We start from the raw sequence: 19,398 nt of genomic DNA on the forward strand, positions 1-19,398 counted from the left end.
AACGAAGCTGGCTGGCGGGGGAGTGGTGCTGGATGTGGAATCGGCTTGGTCATGCATGCTAGGGCTTTTTCCTAGACCCAGGCACTCCAAACACATAAGCAAGATGAAGGACCTGGCTTATGTTCTGGCCAAGCGCAGGATTTCAATGGGCTGGAAGGCGGCCCGTCGACCCAGGGTGGAGCTATGGTGGGCAGACCTCTTGAAATGGGCGGAAGCTGAATCTGTTGTCTGGTTTGAAGCGGTTACCGGGGGGGCGAGGAGGAAGTGGGGCCCCTGCTGGCCTGGCGGCAACTGGAGACCTCTATGGCTAATTCCTGCCAGGGTAACAACGAAACAGAAGATTCGGGCAATGACCGTTTAAATACTGTACTACCCGATAACGCTCCAGTAGAAGACATGGGAGATTTGGCTCTAGTTTAAGGGGGGGGGGGGCGATTTGGGGAGTTCTAATGGAAACTAAATGGTACAATGATGTTTTTTGTATATTGAAACAGTTGAAATGTGTGTTTTGTTTGGTTTTGAAAATTGAATAAAAATAAAAAAAAATCTTAAAAAAAAAAACAATGACAAGAGCATAAACATAAAGAAAAGGAAAAAGTCGAACAACCCCCGCCCCCCCCCGTATCACAGCACCCAAGAGCCTCACTTTGCAGCCGCCTTTCTCCCTTGAGTTCTCAACCGAAGATGTCCAGGAGTTTAAGTCTTTGCGGGCACCATTGTTTTCGGAAGTCCCCCTTTAAGTATTCCAAGATCTCTCCCCAATCTGCACGGAAGGACTCCAGTTCATTATCCGCGGCATATGTGGCCCACTCTAGCGAAACGATGTCCCACATTTTCCTCAGCCAATCTTGCTCCGTAGGGATCGCGGCCCCCTTCCACCTCTGCGCAATGAGGGTCATCGCCGCTAAGGTGAATATCACTGACGCCTTAGTGCGCCCGTTTCCTACGCCCTCCTCCTCCAGCCCACTCTTCCCCAGCAAAATCTCCAGAGGATCCCGAATGGCACCCCCCCCCAGAGCCTGGGCTGTGGCACGTTTGATTCCATCCCAGAATGGTTGGATGACGGGACAATCCCACCAGATATGTGGGGCCGTGCCCCTCTCCCCGCACCCCCTCCAACACTCCCCCGGGGTAGCAGGGTACATTGCATGAAGACGGGCGGGGGTGTAATGCCATCCCATCATGCACTTATACCAAACCTCCCGCACCTGGATGGCCTTCGCGATCCTGGGGATCCGTGCCCACAGTCTCTCCCAGTCAATCTGGTCCATTCGGACCCCCGAATGCCGCTCCCAGTCAGCCATATAAGCCCAACCAGAGCACGGGCGACCTTTCTCTAACTGCTTATACAAGGCTGAGATAAGGCCCTTAGAGCCCTCATGGGATGTTAAGAACTTTTCAAAGTGGGTTAGATCCCTAGTCGCCGCCCGCCTTATGACCGAAGACATCACCCAATGCCTAATTTGGAAATACAGATGCCTCTCCCTCTCTCCCAAACTGAACTCTTTTTTGCATTCCTCAAATGTTTTCACTCTATCTCCAATGAACATGTCCCTCAAGGTCTTACATCCCCCTTCCTCCCAGACCAGAAACGCTCCACCCTCCATTCCCGGAGTGAAATACCCATTCTGAAAAATAGGGGTGAACGGCGATGGAAAAGTCGTGGTCCCCCACCTCCCTACAGCATGATCCCAGCTATCCGCTATGCTTTTCGTAATATCGCTCAAATAGAGGTGCGGAGGTCGCAACCGTCGCTGGAGCCAGAGAACTTCCCCCAGATGATGCCGAGCCACCGCTCTGTCCATCTTCACCCAATGCTTCAAGTAATCTTTCGAAAACCATTCTTTGATTATCCTGAGCTGTGTCGCGTCATGGTAGCGACGAAAATCGGGGAAGGCCAGGCCCCCTCTCTCCCTGGAGGTCATTAAAAGCTGTCTGGATAGTCGCGATACCCTCCCCCTCCACACAAAACCCCTGGTCAACCTATCCAGCCTCTTAAAGAAGCTCTCCGGGACCCTCAACGGGATGGCCTGGAAAAGGTAGAGCACCCGGGGGAGTATCACCAGCCTAAGAACAGCCCCCCTACCCAGCCATGAAATAGGGAGAGCACCCCACCTCCGTAGATCTTTTTTGATGGCTAAGAGCACCGGCTCGTAATTTGCGCCATACCAACCGGCCAGTGAGGGGGTGATCCTCACTCCTAAGTACCGTAACCCAGAGGGGCTCCACTTGAATGGGGACAGCTCCCTTACCTCCCTCGCCTCCCCTCCACCCAGAGATAGATTCATCAGCTCAGACTTCTGGAAGTTAACCCGCAAACCCGAAACTTCTCCAAAAGTAGTTAGCAGCGCTACGCAAGCTGGGAGAGATTCTCTCGGCTTGGTCAGTGTGAGCAGCATATCATCGGCGAAAGCCGCTACTTTATGTTGCCCCCCTCCGAAGGGAATCCCAGTGATTTCCGCTGTCTGGCGTATCGCCAACAGAAGTGGTTCTAAGTAGATAGCGTAGAGTAACAGGGAAAGGGGGCACCCCTGTTTTGTCCCCCTCCGAAGCCTAAAAGAGCGGGACATCTCCCCATTAATTAGGATGCGGGACGTGGGATTTTGATAGTTTGCAGCAACCAGGTTAATGAATCCCTCCCCAAGCCCCATTTTCTCCATCACCTGGAATAGGAACGACCACTCCACCCGGTGAAACGCCTTCTCAGCGTCTAGCGCCAAGAGGATCGCCGGGGTGGCTGTCTTATGGGACTTCTCTACTAAATGAGCCAGCCTCCTAATGTTATCAGCGGTTTGCCGTCCCACTACAAAACCCGACTGATCTTGGTGAATCAGAGAGGGAAGATGCTTCTCTAGGCGTCTCGCCAAGATCTTTGTGAAGATTTTTGCCTTTGTATTGATGAGGGCGATAGGACGATAAGAGGTACATTCCTCCGGATCCTTCCCAACCTTGTGAATAAGGGTGATCTTAGCCTCCTCCATCGTCTGAGTGATTCCGCCCTCGGCGCAAAACGAGTTGAATAACTGCGTCAGTTGCAGGACAAAAAGGTGGGAAAATGCTTTATAAAAAGAGGCAGGGTAGCCATCCGGGCCTGGAGCCTTGTTCCGGGGGAGAGAGACAATAATTGATCTCACTTCATCCTCAGTGATAGGGCGGCCCAGCTCCTCTGCAACCTCCCTGGAAACCCGCGGAAGGGGCAAGTTCCCCAAGAACTCCCTCTGCGGGAGAGGGGCCGGTCCCTGAGAGGAGTAAAGGGCCTCGTAAAACTCGACTACTCTCTCCTTTATCTCTTCAGCACGGGTAAGTCGCCCACCCCCTTGGTCTCTAAGGGCCATGATTACCCTCTGTTCCCTTTGTCCCCTCAAGAGGCGGGCTAGGAGAGAGCCTGCTTTATTAGCTTTAGCGTAAAAGGTTTGCCTCACCCTCAGCATGGCTTCTTCCGCCTTCTTATTTCTCAGAATCCCTAGTTGACCCTCTGCCAACCTATACGCCTTAAAGACCTTCCTTGTGGGGGTTTCCCGCAGTTGGGCTCTAGCCGCCTCCACCTCCCTTCCTAGCTGGATCTCCAGCTCCCTCAATCGTTTATTCCTCTCCGCCTTCAAGGCGATGAGGCCCCCTCTCAGGGTAGCCTTGAAAGCATCCCACCTAGTGTTCAAACTCGTGTCTGTGGCTGTGTTTCGCACAAAGAAACCCTGAATGTTGTCGTCCAGCTCTCTGCATATCACCGGGTCCCTTAGAAGCTCCCCCGGGAATTTCCACCCCCACACCCCGGGCCTGCGCCTCCCCAGCCTCAGGTCCATTTGTACCACTCTATAATCGGCAATTCCTAGAGGGCCCACCTCCACCGACTCCACCCCTCCCATTAGACTGGCGGAAATCCAAATATAATCAATTCGGGATTGTGTCTTGTGAACATCAGACAGGAATGTGAAGCCCTCCTCGCCTCCCCGCTGCGAGCGCCAAACATCGCGGAGGCCAGCCCCTGCCCATCTTTCCCTCAGTTGGGGGGAGGCCACGCTACCCCCCCACCCCTCTCCACGTCCAGAGCGGTCTCCAGCCCTATCCCAGGCCAAATTAAAGTCCCCCATCAAAATCACCTGGCCCCCCGGCGAAATTCTCGATGCTGCTCAGGGTATCTCGTAAGAACTGGTCTTGACCCACATTCGGTGCGTATATAGACGCAACGGTGTAGCAAGAATCCATTATAGTCCCCCTTACCACCACGTATCTCCCGTTACTATCCCTGAAAACCTCCTGCAGCTTAAAGTCAATACTCCTTCCAAAGGCAAGGGCTACACCCCCCTCTTCGTAGGGCCAGACGCGAACCATATCAGGGGAAAACCCTTAAGACGCAGCCGAGCCTGATCCTGCCTCCTCAGGTGAGTCTCCTGCAACGCCAAAACATCTGGCTTGTGAGACCTAACAAATTGTTCCAGCTTCATGCACTTAAGGGGGGAGTTGAGCCCCCTCACATTATGTGTTTGCCACTTAAAGGTATCAAGCGGGCATATTGTGCCGTTACCGGTCGACCTCCCAGAGGCTCAAGAAGGCATCCGGCCACCATCCCCACCTTTCTGTCTGGAACGGGACCCCGGTCCCTCCCCCACTCCTCCACACTCGCCCGCGCCCCCGGTACCTCTGGGCATCGCTTCCCTGTTGGGTGCTGTGACCACCATTCAAACCTCCCCCACCTTCCCACACCCTCTCCCCCTCCGCCCAAAGAATAGCCTTCCCCTTCCCAACCCTTCGCCCTCCCAACCACAACTTGGAGGGCGGACCAAAAACCCCCCCACATACCCCCGGACTCACTTGTCCTTGCATGATCCAAGAAATGCTCCTCCGCTCCCCTCCCAACTCCACTAATAGCCAACATCCCACCACCCCCTTTTAGTATTTCATCCTAGTTCATATCTCCAGAATCATCCCAGGCCAGACTCCCTCTCCTCTTCCTCTCCTCGAGCGGCCACCCCTCCTCCCTCCTGCGGCCGCCTTCGGGCCCTTTTCTTCCTTGCTTTATCCCCTTTGGTCGACCAAGCCCAAGGTCTGACCCTGTCTCCTTGAATCGACTGGGTCGAGTGGGCTCTCCCAGCGCCCCCCCCCTCCCTCAAGATCAAGGTGGATGACAGCAGCCGCCTCCTGCAGAGAAGTGGCCCTCCTTTGAACACCCTCCCACTCGAACACCAGCCCAAACAGGAAAGTCCACCTGTACCTGACGTTTTTCCTAGCGAGTTCTCTGAGGACAGGTCGCATGGCCCTCCTTTTCAGTAGGGTACTGTTTGCCAGATCCTGAAACAGAGTGATCTCCTGGCCCTTATATTGGACCGGTTCACGGCGCCTTGCAGCACGCAGCACCGCCTCCTTTTGGGCGTAACGCGCAAACGCAGCCAGAACATCCCGGGGTCTAGCGTCAGGGCTGCGAACGAGCCGGCCCACTCTGTGCACCCTGTCCAGCTCTATTGCCTCTGGGTCCTCTTCGCCCAGCAAGTCCATGAAAATTCTCTGAACTTCTCCCTTCAAGTCCCTGTCCGCCACCGACTCCAGCAAGAGTTTAACTCTAATATTGACCCGTCTCGACCTATTTTCAAGGACCTCCAGTTGAATTTCTAGGTTGCGAGTCGCTAGGTCCAGGCGATCGATAGCCTTCCCGTTGGCCGTACCATCCTTTTCCACTTCCTGCAGGCCCCTCTCCAGTGTGTCCGTTCTTTCACCCAAGTGGGCCACCTCCTGTTTCAGCTCCCCCAGGGCCGCAGCAGCTGAAACTGATCCTGAAAGGTTTTGGCTAAAGTCTCGCTTAGGGCATGCATCTCACCCTTGAAGTCCCCCCTCGTCAGAGGTTCCCGGCTCTTGGCCTCTTCATGAGCCGCGGTCATGTTGTGATGCCCATTAGTCGCTCCATCATTGCCCGTGCCTTCTATCGCCAACCACATTGAGGGGAGGGTACCCGGGGGGTCCCCCGACCGCTGGCTGGAGCGCAACGCTCTACTCCTAGGCTTGGAGGGCATCAGCTCCTTCGCACTTCTGGGGGGCCTGTCGACACGGGAGAAGGAAGTCCGCCCCCTCCCAAGCAGATCGCTGCACACCCCAAGTCCCTCTCAGAGCGCTGTGAGTGCCTCCCCTCCACAGCCAACCCCCCAGTGGGGGCAGTAATTACTGCAAGCGGCGTCAGTAGGGTCCCCCTCCTGTGGCTGTCCCAGCCAGGGGATCCCAGACCCCAGCTCAGTTCCTCCGCCAAAGCTGCTATCTCCAGGGGAACTCCGCAGCCGTCAGGGTGGAGTAGGAGCCCGGTATGCAACTCTCCCGGGGCCCCCTCCCCTCAGTTCACGCACTGGGTCAGGGCCCGCAGAAGTCCGTTCTCCCGCCTTGCTTTCTCTCCTGAGGGCGGCCGAACCAGTCAGGCCGCACCCCGCCGTTTGGAGCAGGCCAAGGGGGGTCTCGCCCAATCCTCACCCCCCCGAAGGCTCACCCGCTCCCCACCTGCCCGGGCGCCTGGCACTCCACTCTGGTGCCTCTTTACGCCGCCGCACCTCTGAGCCGTCGGGGAATCCGACAGCACTCCTCACCGTAGGGCGGTCTGGGTCTCAGGCAGCCCACTCTCTCCAACGAGTGCTCCCGGGCCGCGGGACCGCGTTGGGCTGCCCTGCTCGCACGGGGATGCCCTCCAGTCGCCGCTACCACCCTCCAGGGGGGCAGACACCGGGGACAGGCCCGCCCCTCCCCCCACGCCAGGGGCCCTCTCGCCCACCAAGGACTGGTCGCCGGCTCTCCTCGCCGCAGGCGGAGACACTCGCTTGCGGCTGCCGACACACGCCGCTGTAAGGGATCCGGGTCCGCGGCACCTGGTGTCTCACGCCGCACAGCCTCGCCCAGCGCAGCACCGCTCCTCAGCAGCTACCGATTGCCCTCGGGGGATGCGGGAGCAGCCGTCGGCACGTCTACTTGCTGCCGGCGGCCATCTTGAATCCCGAATCCCTTTTTTTTAACAAACATCCCTACAAGCGGTAGGACCCCTTTCGAAAAAATAAAAAATATCCCAATTTGTTAAAAAATGGCAAAAAAGGAACCAAAAATAGATTCACACTCAAAAGAATAGGGATGAAAGGAATTCCCTGATCTGACAGTTAGGTGGAAAAATAGGAACTGACAGCTGGGGTGCAAACTTTACGGGTTTGGAATCTGCAAAGCCTGCTGAGCCTTGTCCTGAAGAGGAGAGTATATAATAATAATAATAATAATAATAATAATAATAATAATAATAAAAATAATAATAGAGAAATACCTAGCTTCATCCCCTAAGCCTCAAATAGAGTGAGGATTGAGGCACTCCTGTCCATGCGTGATGCGAGTGGTAGAGTGAAAAGGGGGCTCCCTCCATGCTAGCCAGATGCTATAAGATCTCGCCCGTTAACTCGTCCTTCACCTAACACCTACGAATGCTGGGAATGAGAGCACCTTTGAGGCCAGTCTCCATTCTGGGTTTCCATTGGGCCTCCATAATTCAGGTTTTGTAAGTGGAGTTCTCAAACTGACTCCTGGTGGTGCACTGAATCTAGGGCTCATGCAAAGTGTGTCACCCAGCTATCATGTCTTGTTAGTAGAGGTCACCTTTACCTGATTCATCTGAGTTCCGATAAGCATAGGTAGGAAGCGCCGATGGGAAGATGAACAACATGAGTGAAATGAAGATGGCAACAGTGGCATCTGTAACATATCTGTGGGAGAGGGAAGAAGAGCATCAGTAATGGAACATAAGATTTGGAAAAAGGAAGGAAAAGTGGAGCAGAGCGGTTTAGGCGAAATAATAGATGCAGGAGTTAGGATAGATAGCGAACACGAGAGCTGGAGAAAACAAAGTACCAACCAGACGAAAGAGTGGATGGGAGGCTGAGATAAAAGGATAAAAACATGAATCATGAAGTCAAGAATTGAGGCATTGGGAGAGATGGAGAAGACCGAAAAAAGAACTGAAGGGATCAAGTGAGGAGTGAACAAGAAAGGGACATGTGAAGCAGTCATTAATGAGCTATTTGGGAGCCAAGAAAAGAGATGGAAGAGTTAGGAATGTTGAAATGGAAGTGTAAGGACAGTATAGGGATTTGGAATTCACAAGAAGAAATAAAGCCTCTGAGAAAGGAGCGATATCCATGTCAAGATACCTGAAATGTAAAAACGATCAAATAGATTTTGAGACCTGAAGAATAGAGACAAACAAGTCAGGAACGTAGGGGAGATTATGAACCAAGTAATGAAAGCGATGTCTGAAGCAGAGAAATCAAGGAGCCAGTGGACGAGATAGAAAAGACAGTGGAAGAGGAATGTAGTCCTCAAGAGAAGAAAGATGAGGTTCGCAGGAAACAAGAAGAGGTGATGGAGATGAGAAGTGGATAGGTCCAGGTAACAGTAAATACAGTAGCTAAAATAGGCGGATTGACAGACACATGTGTAGAGGAGAGTTTTATGAATAAGAGCAGAAACAGGACTGAATGGAGATTGTGGAGTACATTTTTGAAAGAGAGAAATAATGGCTAAGCAAACAAAAAGTGAGTCATTTGAAAGGATGCATGAGGAGGAAGAATGAACATGTGCAGAGACCTGAGTGTGACCAAACAATAAATTGTTCTCCTGAGGTAAGAACGTGTGCTTCTTAGAGATGATGCTTTATCCATTCCAAGATTATAACCATTTGAAACTGGACCTACAGGCCCTATGTGTAAGAGGAGGTTTGTGATTGGCCAGGTTTGCCTCATTACAATTTGAATAGGTCCTTTGAATTTGAGTCTCTAGTAGTAAGATTTATAAATACATGTGATTTGCATTCGGATTTTTAAATGTGTGATTGATACCAAAACCTCTGAATGTTTTTCTGATACCATTAAGTTTGCATGTGTCTGATAGTAAGTCTGTAGATGTGTATTTCTGATTTCAGAAATGTTATGTTTGTGATCAGTAGTGAGACCTTTCGATAAAGCATTGGTATTAAGCCCTTTGTTTCTGATGCTGAGATTTCAGAATGTGCATCTCTGGATGAAAAGAAGACGAGACAGTCGCCACATAGTATATCACTTTTCAGTGCAGTGGACACTAACTCTTTCTTTCGGTTGAAGCTGATGGTGGCCCAACCTGGCATGAATCCTGGTTCCCTGGTGAACCACAGCAGCACCAGTAAAATGAACAGAACAAGAACCGCAATCTCAGCAAAGGTCATGGGGCCCAGCTTGCTGTGCTCACTGCGGATCACTTGATAGGCCCTCTTTTCTTTTGCTTTTTCTTCAGGTTTAATTCCAAACCCAAAATTCTTACGGAAGCTGCAGGATGAAAGGGGTGGGATTAGAGATTGCAGGAAAGATGTGCAAATAAATATACAGATTACACAGTTTGCAATCCAGTGTATCTGCTTTGAAGCAACATGACTTTAATTGCATACAAACTACAAAATCTAATTTAAGTGACGCTCAGCTCCAATCAAACCTTCAATGCCTATGACATTTGCTGAGTGTAGAAATCTAACCCAGCAACACATGGAATACCCCTAACCTTTTAGATATAACACCATGTGTGCAAGTCTCATGCTACCCAGGACAGAAGTGAAGTGGCCCTATCACCAGTCAGCTTGGTGGGTACATTCTTTCAATGTGGGCAGATCCACGCATTGTTGCCCTTCTTCTGGTGTGGTCAGGATTAAATCTGCCATACAACAAACCTTTACATGGACAGCCGAATTGGCTGTTTTTGAAAATATTGTACATTTTCAGTTATTAAAGATCATTTTGTTCCCCATGTGCACCAATGCTAATGCAATAGAGAATTACCTGGCTGGGATATCTGAAACAGCATTCAAGAATAAGAAGGAGCTTAAGTAGCACATCGAGTTCTCTAAAGGTTGTGGGAGTCCTAAATATGGCAGGTTGATTTCAGAGGGTTTTCTTTCAATGAAAAATGTCATGACCTAGCAATGCAATCACAACAGAAAGATTTTGAGAGGAACACATCAATTTTTTCAGTGGCATTTATGATAAAGTTCAATCAAAGATATGGGGTTAATCGATTCCGAGGTGCAACACGAACACGATTCACATCATCTCTATAAATTCCTGAAATAAGTGATCACCTCAAAATATTTGGACCTTACTTCAAGATAAGATATAGAAACATTTTGGAAAATGTTATTGAGTGATGCATTACAACACTTATGCTCAGAATGCATGGCAGGTAGGGAGCTAGGTTGGCTGGCAATGCTGATAATGCAGGCAGTGCGTGTTAGTCTTTATGGAATCCGCCATAAATATTATGGAATTATAGTAAGTCCTTTGCCTGGTTGCGTTACCAAGATTCTATTCGCTTGACTGCACCCTTTTCGGTCCTCGGTGGAAGTTCTAGACTCCTTGAACCTGGTACAGTGGCATTGGTAGTAGTATGGTGATAGCAATGGATCTTTTCATCTCTATCAAAAATGTCAATTATGCTGATGGAGGGTCTCTGGTGTGCAATGTACAGATGGGGGGTGATAGGGAACAGAAATGCTTCAAGAAGCAATTGGTTGCTGTACTAATTGGAAAAGGGAATATGTGAAAGGCTCCATGCAATATTTTCATTTCCCTAGACCACACTTAATTAACAGTTTGCACCTTGTGCAATTAATTCTAGACAGCAGGATAATGCCTGATAGGTTTACTACCTTCCAATTTTTTGGGTTAAATACCTCTCTGTTCTGTCCTGTCACACTCTCCAATACTTTGTTCAAGGTCCTCTATAGTATCATATAAAGTATTATTTTTTGTGTTAAATGTCAATTAAAGTGCTCAACCTGACTGCATTAAGATTATTGTTTGTACTATCAGTGTCACTTCCTGTTTTCCTGCTGTTTATATGTGTGGCCGATGGGATAGATTTTCATTTGAGATTACTTGTCATTGAAGAACTGAACTGTATGCCTTTTCATAAAGAAAAATAACCTGCTGCCAGAGCTTCTTTTCTGCAGCTTACATAGTACCCACCTCGCTGCTATGTTAAAGGATAGGTTTTCTTATACTCTGTACTCCTGTGCCACAGCTATGTATCCTGCTATATATCCTGCCGACAGACGCATGATACAGAGGCAGAAGCAGAGGGAAGATGAATAGACAAATTGCCGTAAATTGGCAAGTGAGGTGGGTTAGGAAATCCACCACTCACCTAATAAAGTGCTGCCTTTGTCCCTGAAAAGACCTGAAGGGTTGTTGCTATCAGTAGATCCTGGGGACTCCTGTCTCCTGGCAAGGTGAAGCTGTTCTGCTTGCAGTACCCCTTTCTACTAACAGTCTCTTCCAGCCCTTGATAAAGCCAGTTCAGAGGAACCTCTCCGGCGAGTGAAACCTCCTGCAGCAACCTGTGTGTTCACCAGAGTCTGTCCCACGTTCAGTCCTGCAGTGCTTGCAAGCTCTGCACTGTAGACATTTTCAGAGTGTGCCAAGCCCCACAGGTGGAGGTGAAAGAAAGGAATCAGCTTGAAGACTTGCAGGGTCTTTGGGTAGGACCAGCTGGAGGGTTGCCACGTCACTGAAAGCAGTGACCACTTGCCACTGTTTTGGGACAAGGTGGAATCAAGGACAGTAGCACCACAGTATTGAACCCCATCAGGCCTCCTTATCATTATCTATTCGCCAATGTAGCCAGAATAATCCTATCGTAATAAAAGCCCTCTGTATGTGTACATATGTATGCTCAAACAAAAGTGGTCCCATTTTTCCATATGGTTTATATGTCCCAAATTGGGGTTGAATACCCCCACCCCATACACACAAGCCCAGGCCCCTTTTATTTGTGCCCTGGCTCTCTGGAACTTCTAGTGTTGTGGGTGTGGGAGGGAGCTTAACTGCTTGGGGAGTTTGGCTTTGCAACCCCAGAACTCCAGTAGAACAAGTTACTTACCCCTGGAAATATGTGGAATACGTGGAAGGAACACGTGGAAGGAACATCCATTCGAAAGAACGTTACCAGGGGTAAGTAACTTGTTCTTCGAATGGTTTGTGTCCTCCCATAAATTCCTTATATTTCATAGAATCCCAAAGCAGTTACAATTTGGAGGAGGGAGTATCTATGTATTAATCATGGATCGAAAGGAGAACTCACTTTGCAAAGAGACCTCCTTGAGTAGAGGAGGAGTCCAAGCAGTACTGCTTGACAAAAGTTTGAATGGACGACCAAGTAGCCGCTGAACAGAGGTCATTTATTGGGACACCCCTTTGCAGAGCCGCAGAGGTTGCCAAGCCTCTAGTGGAATGAATTTGAAGCCCTTCCAGCGGGTCCTTTCGCGCAAGACTATAGCATTCTCCAATAGCCAATGTGATACATATGGATATGGTTTGTTTAGTGACTGCCAGGCCCAATTTGGGGCCGGTATACCCACTAAAGAGTTGATCATTGTGACGAAATGTAGTCATTCTTGCAATGTAAAAGCTTAGAGCCCTTTGTGGGTCTAGCCTATGCAGCCTCTCTTCCTCTTAGCCTGAATGAGGAGTATGGTAGAAGGATGGTAGTGTTATCTTCTGCGACAGATGGAGGTCGGAGACTACTTTCGGCAGGAATTATGGTTTTACTCTGAGGACAACTTTATCCTTATAGAAAATAGTATGAGGAGGTTTGCATGAAAGAGACTGCAACTCACTTACCCTGCGGGCTGATGTTAATGCAATAAGTCAGGCTGTTTTCAAAGTTAGGAGCCTTAACGGACACAAATGTAAAGGCTCAAAGGGGATACATGTTAGAAACTTTAAAACAAGATTGAAATCCTAAGTAGGGACATTGAATGGGACTGGGGGATACAAATGACTAAGCCTTTTCAGAAATTGAACAATTAAGAATCAGAAACCATGCGTCAGGGCTGAGTGTCTTGACCTTAGTATGGAGAACCCGACCTTCCTCTTGCGAGAGAAGATCCTCTCTTTGTGGAAGACATATTGGAGGGCATATGGACATGTCCAGATGTCCGGGTACCACGTCCTCCTGGCCCAATCCGGGGCAATTAGGATCATGGAATTCCCAAACTTTCTCAACCTCCTGATGACATGAAGAATGACGGGGACTGGAGGAAACACGTAAAGGAGTGGAAATTCCCAGTCCACCATGAATGCGTCTCCTAGCGCTCCTCTTGGGGGAAATTCCCTTCAGCAATACAGTTTGCACTTCCGGTTCGTACAGGTTGCAAACAGATCCACTTGAGGGGTTCCCCAAAGGGTGAAGATCTCCTGAAGGATTTCCTGAGCTAGTTCCCACTGTAAAAGCAAGGAAATATCGAGGCTGAGTACCACAAAAGGAAATACACCAAACATGGGCTATAAAGATTCACAGATCTTTAATACTGCGCAGTTACAAAGAAACACAGATCTGATACAGATAGCTATCTGGTTCTCGACACCCCGCAATGAGTACCAGCCCATCAGAGTGAGGAGGGAGAGTGCTGGACATCTAAACATTCGCATTTTTATACATTTCCTACAATATTGTCCAGCCCCTCTACAGGTTAATAATCTGCGGTCTAGAGTTTGTGCCGAGTTCACATATAGCTCATACAATAATATGCACGTGGATTACATAGCTTTGTGTTTCCAACAAGTTACAATGGCAAAGTGTATTCCCGGATTTAGCAGTGAGCCTTAGTACATATCCCTTCACAATGCAGTTCTGCCAGTGTCCACGCTCGATATTTACATAACATTGTCCTCAATGTGTATTCATGGATGAGGTTTGTTATTGCAGACAGTCCTAGGACAACAGGTCATGCTTGGTGCAAGGTCTCATTACCTAGTCTAAACAGTCGGCCCTCGGACAGTCTAACCATTAACAGGACTCAAAGGTCGGGAAGGCTTGGTTGCAAGTTAGAAACACAGTCCACCATTTTAGAACAGAGAATCACATACAAACAGAAATCAAAATGGCGGATGATTCTTAAAATGGCGGCAAAGTCGATCTAAAATCGGAACTTTGCAACGCGGTTTTCTTCGCAGAGCGACTAGGCTTAGGCCAATATAAATCAGAAGGAGGCACAATATGATTTCCTGTTTAACACCACTCGTGGGAGACTGTGCTCTGTGTTAGGCAGAATCATATGCAGTAACCTTTGGGAACACCACACACAATTAAGACTACAAGTGACAGTACAAATTCACCTTTGGTACAAGCCTGTACTACACAGTAAAGTGTTAGCGATGGCTGAGCAGCCAGACTTATCTCAAGAGTAAAGTGAGCAGTATCAGAAGTTACACAAAGGACAGCAATTGCTTAGGTTCAAACAAACACTGACTCGAGATTTCTGAGTAAAAGAATATACATTTATTTACACAATCATGTGTAAAACAGTTCACCAATGTAAAACAGCAAAAAATCACAATCTTAATACACTACACAACACCCAATCAATTTTGGACAAGTTAAGCTCAAAATGAAGTGTGAGCAAAATGGCACTCCAGCAATTTAAAAAGGGAGGGAAAGACAAGGTTATACACATTTAAGCAGCACCAACAAATAAGCAGGCAGGGCAATCTATAAAAGGCTTACTACAATGAGGATTCAAATCAATAGGCCTGGGCCAATGTTAATGATACAGAGTCTTTGCAGAGGATCACACAGTTCAGAGTAGTTCGTGGTTAAGCCTTTGCCAAGAGTTCGAAACGAAGTTGGTCGGAAGAAAAGTTACTTAAAAGAGTAGAGAAGGACAAGCGCTCGGACTGGCAAAAGAGTTAAAACACTTTCACCGCGGTCGGACGGAACGAACAACCGGATTTGAACCTTAGAAGAAGAAGAATGCTGTAGCTGAGGCAGAAGTTCCTGGCAGATCCTGCAGACTCACGGTTCCTGAAGTGACTGTCGGACTGACACAAAGGAGGAAGACTGGAGGGTCCTACACTGCTCAGGGAAGAAACCAGCAGCAGAGCTAAGCAACGAATAAAAGGTGCGCTCCTTAAAACCCAACAGGGTCCAGTCCTCCTGGCTATCCGGTTTACTGCAGCTGTGCATAGCAAATTCGACCAGGGGAGGGAGGCCTTGCTTGGTGTTTGGTGAACTGGTTGGTCCCACCAGCTCAAGGGAAGAAGATTCCTTTCAGATCTTCTCTGTCGTCGAAGTGTAGGAGATTCGGAACCACAGCAGGGCTTCACCGGGTGGTTCAGTCATGGTAGTAGTCCTCTTCCTTCAGCTTCTCTTCAGTTCTCTTGATCCAGTGGTGACTCTGCCTTCCAAGTCCCAGAGACCTGCTTTTTATGCAGTTTTCCCCCATTCACACAGCCTGGCTGTCAATCACACAGCAGGATGGCTGTCCTGGCAGGGCAGTCACCTAGACAATCAAACAAGAGTGCGACTTGGGTCTCCAAGGAGACCCTGTGCAGGGGGCCTAAAACTCCTCCCTCACATCATGTCTACCTAGACTCTCAGGCGCCTAAGGAGGGCTTCTGTGCAGAAGCCTGCCAAAGGACGGCAAACAAAGGAACCAAACCTGGTTTGGCGCACAGAGTAAAACACGAGAAAGACCTTTACAAAAAGAAATGGCGAATAAACCCAGCCGGAACCAAATAAAAGTAAATGGGGTCCAGCGGATTAAAGTTCGAGGCTACTAAGCCTAAAACAGTACCAAGGCTATTTTCATACACCGCAGTAAGAAAAATATGGTAGATACCACTGTCACCAGCCAAATCTTAAAGAAAGGGGACCAAAATAATGCTCCATGAGAGACAGACAAAAAGGGATAACTATTAACCCTTTCCAGCGCTCTATGTAAAATAGTTTGCACTGGGTCTGTGAATTTAAAATGACTAATAAAGTCAATGGCAATTTAACATGTTCTGGGAGATAGTAGTCAGTCCCAGAAAATTGAGTTTAAAGTGGGAAGTCTGAAAAAGACAACCCTGTGTCACTGCATTAAAGGTGCTGTGTGACACACAGTAAAAAGATGATGCCTATGGAGTAGGTGAGGCTCCACAGTCTATGAACACAACATGTAAAACACACAACAAAACACATGTAAGAATGGGAAAAAAGGCTCACACTCTTACTAGGTGAAAACAATAAATCCTAGAAATCCAGCAAAGCTGCTGAGGGACTCAGTAGGTAAGGGAAATTAGCAATTCTGGAGAATTCTCCCTAACACTCTGCCTGCTCAGAGCGTCCACCGCTGTGCTCTGCTCTAAGGCTAGATGAACTGCCGACAGAGAGATTCCTTCTTGTATTGCCCAAAACCAGAGCTGCATTGCTTCTCTGCACAGCGGTAGTGACCCTACACCTCCTCTCCTATTGAGGTAGTACATGGCCGCGATGTTGTCCGTCATTACCAGGACATTCTTTCCCTTTACCAGATGGCAGGAAGGTCTTCTGCGCTAGTCTGATTGCCCTCTACTCCAAAAGGTTGATGTGTAGTTTGGACTCCGATGGAGACCAACGACTGCTGATTGTCAGATCATTGGTGTGGGCTCCCCACCCCGTGAGTGAGGCATCCGTCACTACTGTTTTCTCCGGCCATGGTTGGCAAAAAGATTCTCCCTTGAGAATGTTGTCCTTGCAAGCCCACTATAGAAGGTCCTTAGCAACTCTGCTCGGAACCTGCAGTTGATCTAACAAATTGCCTGAAAATTGGGACCAGTGATTCCTGAGGGCCCATTGAAGGGATCTCCTTCTGGCCTCTGGCACCAGAAAAATTCAGGATGCCATGAGGCCGAGCAACCTTAGAACATCAAAGGCCAGCAGATGCTGGCCATTCTGGAATTTTGTTACCATCTGCAGAATGTGTTGAGCTCTCACCTCGGTTGGCAAGGCTTTCCCGAGGAAGTATCCAGGACTGCAGCGATGAACTGTAGTATTTGTAATGGTATCATATGGGACCTCTTGTAATTAAGGGAGAATCCCAGTCTGTGAAGGGAGTGGCAGGTGGTGCTGGGATGTTCCTCGGCTTGTTCGGGTGAGCGAGCCCTGATCAGCCAATCGTCCAGGTAGGGGTAGACATGAATCCCCCCTCTCCTGAGACTTGATGCCACTACCGCCATCAACTTGGTAAAAACCCTTGGGGCAGAGGTCAGCCCGAATGGCAGAACTGAAACTGATAATGGACCCGCCAATCGGGAACCTCGAGTACTTTCTGTGCTTGAGATGTATTGGCACATGAAAGTAAGCATCCTGAAGGTCCAATGATACCAACCAGAGAGCCTTAAGGATCTGAGAAAGGGTAACCATCTTGAACTTGTTCTACCTGAGGAACCTGTTCAAGGTTCTTAAATCCAAGATGGGTCTCAATCCTCCGTCCTTCTTGGGAATGAGAAAATAGGGGGAATACCAACCCTTGTTCCTCTCCCCTACAGGTACATGTTCTATTGCACCTTTCTACAGCAGGGTTAAAACTTCCTGCACAAGGAGCGGATCTGGAATTTGGACAGAGTCGTATCCCAGTGGATGATCCTGAGGCCTTTTCTGAAAAGGAAGACAGTAACCTTGGGCTACTGTTTCTAATGCCCAAGCATCTGAAGTAATGCCCACCGATAGAGGCATAGAGGCGGCTGCAGCAGTGGCTGAGGGTACAGTTGTCGCTGCTGGGGCCGATTTAGCACCCATTCCTCGTCCAGGGAATCTTCTTTGTCCCCTTGGACCGGCCTGTCCTCTTCCTCTACCAATTGAGGAATAGAAATGAAAAGAGCAACCCCTCCAGGAAGATGAGCCTAAATAGGGCTGTTGAGGTTGTCGAATGGAGGCGCTAAGAGACTTAGCCGCCACCTTTGAGGTCTGCGGCTTCTCCAGACTCTCATCTGCCTTGCTGCCGAACAACCTCGAGCCGTCGAAGGGCATGAAGAGCTGTCTGGCCTGCACATCCGGTGCAAACCCCGACTTCCTCAACCACGCAAATCTGCGCAGTACGGTGCTTTCAACCATGGATATGCTGATGCTGTCAGCTGTATCCAATCCTGACGGGAGACATTCCCCCATTGCCTCCTTTCCATCCTTTACTAAAGCCAGGAAGCCGTCTCCTCCTTCACCTTCCAGAATGTCATCAGCCGCCATGGCAACACAGTCCCAAAGGGTATAATAAAATCTTTAGAAAAGTACAGGTGACATTGGTAGACCTCAAGGCCATGCTGCCTGATGTAAAAACCTTGCAAGCCCAGGCATCTACCTTTTTGTAATCTCTATCTGGAGGGATAGAAGGGTATGCAGATTGCCTGGTTGACGTGGCAGCCTGAGCCACCAAGCTCTCAGGTTTAGGGTGCTTGGTGAGGTAGTCTGGGTCACTGCTAGACGGTCTATACTTCCTAGAGAAACCTCTGTTCACTGCAGGCCCAGATTCTGGAGCTTCCTAATTAGCCATAACCCTTTTCTGAAGGGCTTTGTGGAAGGGCAGATTTGGATCCTTCTGCTGTCCCTGGTCTACAATGTCTGTCATGTCATCCTGCTCATACATTGGGGAAGCTCTACTCCATCCCATATAACCGGTAACACTGTTCATGAGATTTCTGTAACCAGAATCTGCATGTTCAGAGGGGTCAGGCCTGCCAAACTCCAATTCTGGCGAAGTGTCAAGGCCACTAGGAGATTGGAGGGAGTCACAAAGGTCTTTAATTCTATATTCCTGATCAATGAGTTCTTCAGGCACATTTCTAGTGCTAAACTGCACCCCAAATGGAGAAATCTCCTCATCAGGTGGCAATTCCTCCTCATATATGGAGGACATAGGGCCTCATCACGAGTCTGGCGGTAACCCTTAAATGCGGTGGTAGCGCTATTACCGTTGCATTTAAGGGTCTGCCAGATCATGACCTTGGCAGATTTCCCCCCAGCTTTGAGCTGGGGGGAAATCCGCAGCAAATTTGCTGATTTTCGGCGTGTTTACCGCCGGCTGGAAATCCACCGGCGAAAATAGTGCAAATTTTCCCCATTGGGCCCAATGGGGAATGAGGAATTCCCGAATGGGCCCAATGGGGAATGGGCACTAACCGTTCCGCCAAACCTGTGATCCGGCGCTAATAGCGCCAGGGGGTTTGGCAGTAGGGCTATTAGCACCGGCGTTACCGCCCAACTCGTGATGAGGCCCATAGACTTAAAAAAGTATTTTTTTGGAATTGGTTTGAAAATCTTCTCCTGAATTGGCACAGGTTTCGAAGGGACCGAAGTTTCCGTCGACAGCGTCGAAGACAGCTTCGAAAAAGCGGTCGATTTACTCGGAATCTCCCTCAGTTTTGGGGTTGAGATGTTAGGGCTAATGGCGTCGACACAGTCGTCAAAACTCTCTACGCTTTGTGCTTCTTCAACGGTATCGAAGATGGACTCGGTTATCGAGTCGATACCTTTGATGCCTTTTCATCAGGTCGAGTATTCTCTCGACGTAAAGCCGGCTTCATGCTCGGCCTCAATGAAGTATCCTTCGACTTCCCTGAGTCATCCGAAGGAGCGACC

The 19,398-nt window shown here is 49.1% G+C and overlaps 1 protein-coding gene across 1 annotated transcript in view; it reads right to left on the bottom strand.

The window, feature by feature from the left end:
* LOC138488402 (solute carrier family 13 member 2-like) overlaps positions 1 to 19,398 on the bottom strand; it is a 418,056-nt gene that overhangs the window by 113,994 nt on the left and 284,664 nt on the right. The window contains exons 7-8 of the mRNA XM_069615342.1: positions 9,084 to 9,302; positions 7,609 to 7,709 (exon numbers count right to left, since the gene is read on the bottom strand). Of these exons, the coding sequence (XP_069471443.1) occupies positions 7,609 to 7,709; positions 9,084 to 9,302 (320 nt within the window). The remainder of the gene's footprint in view (positions 1 to 7,608; positions 7,710 to 9,083; positions 9,303 to 19,398) is intronic.

The sequence above is a fragment of the Ambystoma mexicanum genome, chromosome 9 (genome assembly GCF_040938575.1).
Source record: "Ambystoma mexicanum isolate Mex_15411 chromosome 9, UKY_AmexF1_1, whole genome shotgun sequence".
In the NCBI taxonomy this organism is placed as follows: domain Eukaryota; kingdom Metazoa; phylum Chordata; class Amphibia; order Caudata; family Ambystomatidae; genus Ambystoma; species Ambystoma mexicanum.